This window comes from Paramisgurnus dabryanus, chromosome 7, assembly GCF_030506205.2.
Source record: "Paramisgurnus dabryanus chromosome 7, PD_genome_1.1, whole genome shotgun sequence".
Taxonomy (NCBI): Eukaryota; Metazoa; Chordata; class Actinopteri; order Cypriniformes; family Cobitidae; genus Paramisgurnus; species Paramisgurnus dabryanus.
This window is the reverse complement of record NC_133343.1, coordinates 29145773-29154908: the sequence shown is the minus strand read 5'-3', so window position 1 is coordinate 29154908 and position 9136 is coordinate 29145773. Positions and strand designations below refer to the sequence as shown.

The 9136-nt window shown below is 37.3% G+C and overlaps 1 protein-coding gene across 1 annotated transcript; it reads right to left on the bottom strand.

The window, feature by feature from the left end:
- Positions 1 to 832: 832 nt before the first annotated feature.
- On the bottom strand, positions 833 to 6036 carry LOC135757791 (PRELI domain containing protein 3B-like). Its single transcript, XM_065272516.1, has 6 exons — positions 5913 to 6036; positions 4405 to 4573; positions 2956 to 3045; positions 2609 to 2679; positions 2333 to 2435; positions 833 to 2160 (listed from the first exon to the last, which is right to left on the bottom strand). Exons 1-6 carry the CDS (start codon positions 5942 to 5944, stop codon positions 2044 to 2046), a joined length of 582 nt encoding a protein of 193 aa, XP_065128588.1. The 5' UTR covers positions 5945 to 6036; the 3' UTR covers positions 833 to 2043.
- Between the last annotated feature and the right edge of the window lie 3100 nt (positions 6037 to 9136).

Below are 9136 nucleotides of genomic sequence, written 5' to 3'. Positions count from 1 at the left end.
ATGTAAACAACTGCAATAGCCTTTTAGATTGGAAAAACCTGATTGACAGATGTCAATCATCATTCCTGATGTTTCAGTGACCTTCAGAGGTGGACACTAGTGAAGTATTTTTTACTTATTGAAGTACACTATAAATCTAGAAATGTCTTACTTTTACTCAAGTTAAACTTCTGCTTATTAAAAGTATGAAAGCACTAGATTGTTAATGCATGTAGATATTAAATGAAATGTAGTGGAGTAATAAGTATAATACAATGTTATGCAGAGTAAAGGTTTACCAAAGAAAAACCCTTTGATCTGAGAATAGATAACTGAGTCCACCTCTGCTTACAATATATCCAGTAGTACCATAAACTCTTAAATGAACAACAGAAAATCATTCCTGAATTACACAAATGTTTCTGCAGTACCAGTAAAACCCAAATAAATGTAGTATTATTATGGGCATACAGGTGCAGTTTCCCAGGCAGGGCTTATCCTAGTCCCAAACTAAAATGCATGTTTGAGCTGCCTTTATTTAAAAAAAATATACCTATACCAAGGGCTAATGTTTTGTCTAAAGATGCACACCAGTATTGTTTTTTGTAAATAACGTTTGTAAAAACTACTAAAATGTCTAAATATAACTAAGGCCTAGTCCAAGATTTATCTAAACCCCGTCCGGGAAACTGACCATTATGGGCATTTTGCCCCTACTTAAATGTAATCATGCTGTTTTATTGCATTAAGTCATAATATTAACTCAGCTCTTTGATAGCATTACAACCAAGAAGGAAATTATTTGACACGTTCTGTGTTAAAGCAAAGCCATAGACATACTCTAACATCATCATGGTTTTTAGATATTTATTGTTACATTTATTAAATACATCCCATCAACATAAGCCCATCCATAGTTCTAAAGAGGTTCTGCATTGATATATTGGCGTTAAGTTTTCCATCACCTACAAGAACGTGCTGAAGTTGTCTTCTGTGGGTGCAATGTTACCAAGGCACAAACATGAACCCACAAAAATAAATAAATAAATAGACACCATTCAAACGTCACAGCAGAGTGAGAAATTGACTTCTACAATAACCTTTTTTTATGTTTGAGATGTTCAGATTCTGGCCTGTAAAGGTAAAGAATGCCCTGGGTTGACCTATCTTTTCATTGAACTATAACTGTTGAGATTAAAACATTACTGTATTATCTACCAGTGATGAACAATGAACAAGGGATGACACATTATCATGAAAACATTCAGAAGTGCATGTTCTACGTCTTCTGCTATCCTGTCCTGGTCAGTGTCTTATACCAATTTTTTAATGAAAGCACAGATTTTAATTCAAACCATCCAACGACAGGTATCTATTGAGCATCTTCATTCTTTACATTTACCTTTTAAGATGATCTAAAACCAGAATCACACACAGACAGATAAACAAACACACATTTCAGAACTGAAATACTGCTGACATGGTCCACCAAAATCTTTTAGATTAAAACTCTAGTTTGTTCCCTTCCTGCTGTATAAGTGTTACCAGTATATTAATAATCATAAAAATAAATATCATAATCATTTTCAAGTATACAAGTGCTGGTGAAGCAATGTTATCCAGCGCTGAGCTGCTTTGCCTTCTGATGATAAAGTTGCATGTAACAGCTAAACTTGGCGGTGTTTGGCAAACAGTCACACAACTCACTCACAGCCTGTGTAAACCTATTTAACAATCTTAACCAGTTGATTTCTTCCTTCGAGTCAAGACAGACAGTTTATAAGACAGGTCTGATATATTCCTGACGGAGTTGAGCCCTGTAACGGTCCTTTGATTTAATAAAACTGTATGTTTGAGAGTTTAGCATCACACACATGATGAATACTCTGTGGTGCTGCTTCTTCTTCATGTTCTTGTGTGTTGACAGCGCTGTTAGTACAGAGTCTTCTTTACGTTCCCAATTAGCCTCTAATATAGACGCTTTAAAATGAAAGGGACTGACAAGATGAATTTCCATGATTGGAAAAAGACAGAAGACAGAGATGAAGACGTGCACAGGAACCATCATTTCTCTGCCACGGCAGCAGCCATAGGTGTGCGTATGGTTCCTCTCGCCGTCATGGCTAATTCTTCGATCTCTGTGTTAAGGCGTCTGATGACCCACTCCATTGCCTCACGACCCTGCGGACAGCAAACACTGCATTTCACACATTTGGCAAAACAAAGTGATTTTCACGTGAAGAACATTACCAAACAAGAGCTGCAATATTCCAGTTTCAGAGAAACTAGAAACTATGATTTGATAAGAATTGGGATATTTTCAGTTTTGGGTTGTTTAAAGTGCTTTGCTTACCTTTCCTGCATTGTTTGAGATTGTGGATGCCATGAGTCCCTCCAGATAGCTGCTCAAACTGACACCCTTTACCGAGATGATGGCCTCCTGTGTGAGCATCGTCCTGTGAGCAGACATCATCACAAACATACAAATCAACCCCAGCGCTACAAGAATTTATTCTTCAGTTCTTCATAAAAACATTATAGACAGTTTAGTTTTAAAGAGAAGTTAAAGAGGCTATTATATAGACTAGACAGCTCATGTGAAAGACTTCAGAAGCGGATGAAATCTTACTTTTCTGGGTCCTCTGGATGGGGTCTGTATGTGAGGCGTTCATCCACAGACACCATGTTAGTGAAGGTGATCTATTATGATAAAAGATTATTCTCTTTACAAGCAGAACTCAGGACAACACCCACCACACATTGCCACAACATATAAACTGGCAAATCCTCATTCCACAGAAACTTTAACATACACATCTAAAGAAGTTATAACATAACATAAAATGTGTTGCATATACTGTCAAACCAATACACAATATTATTATTATACACAATAATTACTAGTAATAGAATAATTGGGCTTTAAACATGCTGACTATGATCTGGTTTAATTACTCTGTCTGTTAGGCTGCTTACATTAGTTGACTGAAGTTCAAAGGTCTTCTCTTTAGGGTCGACTACGGAGTGCTCTTGAATGTACGTACATGTCCGTGTGTTACCAATTATCTGTGGACATCAAAACAACAGGTTGATCAATAATCACTGCATATACATTTCAAATTTACACATAATAGATACAAAAAATGTGAAATCAGATTCTGTTTTAGCTCGGATTTTACTCATTTATAGTTTAATCTTCACTGGCTTTATGCCCAACAAGTAGGAAATCAACTCAAAGCGACCTCTAAGTTTGTACAGTTAACCCTAAACAATTTAGTACAAAACACATCTCCATAACAAACTACACAAGCGTTGTCAGGGGTTTAAGTTACCAAGCATATAAAAAAGCACTTTGTGGGAAATGAAAATGTAATATTTTCCCAATAGCAATGAGTCTGCAGATCATAGACACACATAGCAACACAAAGAGTTTATATTACAAACTTCCTCAAACACACTGCTTGGAAATGCAAGTGACAGACGCGAATAATAAAAAACAGCAACCGCCTCAGCTGACAGAATAACTTCCAACAGATGTACAAACATGAATGCAACAGGTCATGGATGAACACAAGGTCACATTCTGACCTCAGTATTATATCATACAACAACGTCACACGTGTAAAGTTCACTGACTGTAGAAATCAGACAACATGTGCAGAGTACACTCACGAGCTGTATTAAGGCCAAATAAGAACAAAGGTTATGATGCACTATAGCAAAGCAACTTTTCCAGCTGTGGTGTCAGGGGTCGTAACCCCTCAACTGCTGCTATAGACAAAATGCCAAAAACATCAGCATGCAACCAACAGCAAATGCATCCCACTGCCTACCTCAAGTTTATTATAATCATTCTTAACTATCTTTGATTGTTACCATTTGTATTACGTGGTACGTCTATCACAACTCCTAGATATTGCACGCACATGCTAGCACATCTTTTATTTGTGTTCACTCAAAATAAATATAAAACAACACCATTGCTTGTTTGTAAAATATTTTGTAATATGCTAATTATATAAGTGAAGCATATTGACACTTATGAATCATTATGTTGATGTTCTGTTGATTTTAAATAAATTTTGGCATGAAACTAAACCTGACTGAGCAAAAAATTTATAATACTTGATTTATTTATACATTTATTATTCTGCCACAGCAGAATGAATGTAGAGGAAAAACACAGTACACATTATAGCAGCACCTAAAATCTAAAGCATTTTTAGCCTGTGTCCTTTAAAATGTGACAAGAATGATGAGACCTAGAAGCATGTAGTAAAGCAATGTCCTTCTGCTCCCCTGTACTTACATTCCAAAAAAACCCTTTCTAAGTTTAAACACCGACTCCTGCACATGACTGACAATAAAGAGGTCCACATTTACTTAAAATTATAATCATAGACCAAAAGAAAGAGAAAAGCATACAGATCTAACGATGGAGGGAAGGCCCCATTCAGTGCTGAGCAGTCGCTTGCTGTGCAGACGCCCCTGCTGGTCCACATTACGGTCCAACACATCCACTCCAAACACACTGGGGTTCATGGGGTTTGGGTACTTCTGCATTGCAGCTTTGGTCACGGTCTCCCATGGATGACTATGAGAGAGAGAGAAAGATTCTTTTGAGAACAGTGAAACACACCCTCATCATTCTTTAGCATTGTTATACAACATGTTTACCATACCACAAGTTCACGTAACTTATATCAAGCATTTAAGTATAAGCCTGCACAATACCCACAGTGCATAATACTGACTGAGACGCACTTATTGTTACAGCCACTAAAGCAATGCCAAAGATTAATATGACTGTATTATACAATATGTCTCCACGATCATGTTACACAACCACAGTAGTCTTCAGCCATTAGACTTCCTGAGTTACATCATCTGTAGTGTGAGCAACCACAGGACATCACGAGCAGCAGTGCTGCTTTAATATTAACGCATGTCATGAGATAAAAAATGAACATTATAACAATCTGTAAAACAGCTGAACTGTAACTATACGTCGACTAGTAAAAGGGAACAATCTGAGGTTTCATCTGGGACATTCCGTCATCTGAATGGTTGCCGGGAAACTGTGAGCCGTCACATGACTAGTGACGTCAGGCGCGGGGTACAAGTAGATGAAAGGTCAAGGAGAGTTGCGCAATATGGCTGCGTAATAGACTGCAACCTGATACATATTACACACAGTCCTCGTGCTATTCATTCATTCATCTATCTAATCTAATTATTTAATGCAACTCATCTATTTCACAATTGGTCATTGATAACTTTACCAACCGGATCCAAAGTTAGTTGCATTCACTTTTGACCCAGAGAAGCTTAAATACTAAGGTTAAGATCAGGTTTGTGGCGTTTTGGATCACACAATACAAATGAGAGAATATATATATATATATATATATAAAAAGTGTCCTAAATTAAACCATACGGTTTATGACATCGATGTAAAACAGAAAGAGTTTGACGTGGATGTCAGTGAGTGTCACAGTGTTAGTCAAGGACAAGCTGCTAATATTGAACGAACAGCAGTGTCCGAAAAGTGGGAACATTTATTTTGCAAATACGGTCTCTTTCAGTTACTCGTTAGTTTAGTTATTTTGTAACTAGTGTAAGTGTCACCTCATTACCGCATAACCGCTGCAAGACACGAGCTCTCACAAGAAACTAACTGTAACCGAAAAGTTAAAGTTACAAGCTCGTTGTATGTTCTATACTAATTTTGATATAAATTAGTTTCGTAAACTGGTGAATAGGAAGTATTTTCTCTAAAAAGTGAACATTTGACAAAAGCCGGCCTCGTGCAGTTCTCTCACCTACCGGCGGCTAAACCCCAGCACATTGACGACAGCGCGATGTTAAAAACAACACCCGCGGTTCAAAGCTCATTTCATCGCTTTTAAATAAGAAATAAAACATTCACTTACTTGAAAACATGTTCCGACGTCCAGATTTTCATGGTTCTTGTTCTGTTTGATGTGTTTAATGACTGAAGGCTGTAGTGTGACACCGCTCCGCTTCCGCCGTTTGTTCGAGAAAACTCAACGCGAAGCCCCGCCCACAAATGACGCATGCAAAGCGTAGCAGATCAACCGGCCAATCAGATGATTGGATTGAAAACGGAAAATCCTCCCTCACAGAGAATGTGCGCATGTATGTATGGAACAGCTAATATTACTATGGGAACATTGTGTGTGTACTTTTAGGAAAGGTTACGAGATGTCACAAAAGAACTTACCGTGAACTTATGCTGCGTTCCAGGCAGGTTTTTGAGTCCAAAAATCACGACGTTAAAACCACGACTCTGAACTAGGAGTACGCGTTCCAGGTAACCTGTAACCCGTGTTTTCCAAACTTATACCCGTGAAAGTGCACTGGAATGGCAGTCAAACCCGTGACTTACCACTCGTGAACTCATATTTGATCGATGTACTCACCGTTCAGAGTCGTGAGTCGTGGTTTAAAGTCGTGATTTACGGGTTACATGTTGTCTGGAACGCAGCATAAGTATCACAATACTTCGGTTTATTAACGTATAATATACTGTGGTTTATAGCATTAGCAATATAAATGTACACACAACTCGTATATTTAAGCTTCTTTAAGGTAATAGCTCTGCACTTTGCTTACCAGAGATGCTTTATAATATAGTACTGAACGAGCTTTCTCCATACTAGATTGCTTTAACTGATTCATTAAAACCTTTTTCAAACAAATATTATTAAAGACATTTACACATACTAACTTATATTTGTTAACAGAATTAATTTCAAGTATTCATACACTTTTAAATCAAGAGGTCATATGATTACAATTAACATACTGTACATTTAGTCAAGTGTCTAACTTTCCACTGCTAGTGGACAAAAATAAAGCAACAGCACATGGCAAGTCTGGCCGAAGCGGCCGATGGTCAGATGACTGATCTGATCTGACTTGACCCGACCCGCTGATCTGCTGTATGAGAATAAATAGACCCAATGAAGCTGTTATTGACCCATTCACCTCTACCAGATTCTGTTAGAGAAATCCACTAAAACCGCTCGTGCACGTCCAGAGAAGATGGAAATGGAAAGATCAGGACTGACAGCATCAAATGAAGAGAAATCATTGATGAGTTTAGGGTTCAAGTGCAGGTCGGTCAGTGAGTCTCACCATCGGAAATATGCTGTAGTTTTATGTTCGCTAATCAAGTATTAACTAGTACAATGTCACTACTGTATAGTAGCAACATCAGCACAAGTACTGCCTAATATACTAAAGCTGGGGTCACACTTAGATTTTTGCACAAATTATGAATGTAATCTGATCATGCCCAGTCTTTTCCAGTTGTGCTCAGTCTTTGGTTACAGTCACAAGAAAGAATCCTTAAGTGTGTTGTGTCCAGTCTTAGATTGAAGTCCTTAGGTGTGACCCCAACTTAAAACACAGCATGATTGTTTGGTAATTCCTAACCAGACCAACACCACACATTTTCCAACTCTTCCTATTCAAACACACGTGTATCCACTCATCAGTTCATTAGTAGAGACTCCGAAACAGAAAATAATGGGTTCACATCCAAAACGTGCACTGTTGGTGTGCTTTTAGGAACAGAGTTAGGAAACACTGAACGAAATCCAAAGCGGCTGTGCATTTATAAAGGAATCCATGTTGTCATTGTAAATACAGCGAGAGGAGACAGTAGCCTATTCAAAATAATAATAATTAAAAAGTCATGTTAAAAGGTAAACGAAAAATGTAAATAAACATGGGCAATATCATGTCCAATATTAGGATGTTCTTTTAAAGATATTTGAAGTTTCCCTCTCCTGGTTTTAAAGGGAATCTATTTAAACATTTCATGGAAAGTTGATTCTTGACTATATTTCATACATGCCATGAGATCCAGGCCTTAACTCTTGATACATAATAGAATGTGAGGTGGGATTGTTTTTGTGGAACATTCTAGTCTATATTTGTGATATAAGTCAAGCGTTTTAACATAAACATGTAATGCCTGTAAAGCAGTGTCAGAACACATTGGAAAAGTGCTAAAAATATTACATTGAGTTGAATTAAAACAGTAAAATGAGCAAACAATTTAACTAAAATAATGGTCACAACAGAACATAAACAAACTAAACTTATTTTATGTTTAAAGAGTTACATTTATGTTACATGTATGTATTGGACACTTTTATATAAAGTGACACACAGTGCATTCAGTCTTTACAACTTATCAACATGTGTTTTTTGTAATTGTGATCAAACCCCTGACCTTTGTGTTTTATCAAGTGAACAACAGGAACAAGTCAAGACACAAAGTAGTAGCTAACTCACCAGCATGTGGCGCTGCTGTTCTTCTCATGTGTGTGTGTGTGTGTGTGTGTGTGTGTGTGTGTGTGTGTGTGTCACGTGGGTGGGTGTGACGTGGGTGTGTGATGTGGAGTGTGGGTTAAGTTCAATGAGATGAAAGCTCACTGACATTATCAGCTGAAGGATGAATGTCAACCCCACAGGGTTCAGAAGGATTTAAAGCAACAGAGTTTATTGTGAATGAATGATTGAGGACACAAACATTTTGATATATGAAGAGGTTGAAAGGTGTCAAACAGCCCGATTACATATTACACACACACACACACACACACACACACACACACACACACACACACACACACACACACACACACACACACACACACACACACACACACACACACACACACACACACACACACACACACACACACACACACACACACATTTTATCATTTATTGTTATTGTTATACAATAGTTATGGGTTAGGTCGGGGTTCGGGTCATTACTTTTATAAATGTGTGTATATTATCTAACTCATCTTTATGTGTTTGTTTTTATAAACATGCAGACTGCAGAAGGTCATGAAGAGAGACAAAATCATTTTACTGGGTGAATACATTTTAAATGAATGACCAAACCCAGTCATAAAAATAGTGATGTTTATGAGAGGAACACTGCTGCTAGATTTTTTACTTCCATTATAAAGAGATTGACAATTAACAAGTGACACATTACAGGAGCAATATTTTTAAACATTGTCAATTTAATTTTATCCATTTGTTTTATTTATTCATTTCTTTTACTGTAAATGTTATTGGTCATACTAGTAAGGTTTAGTCAACAGCT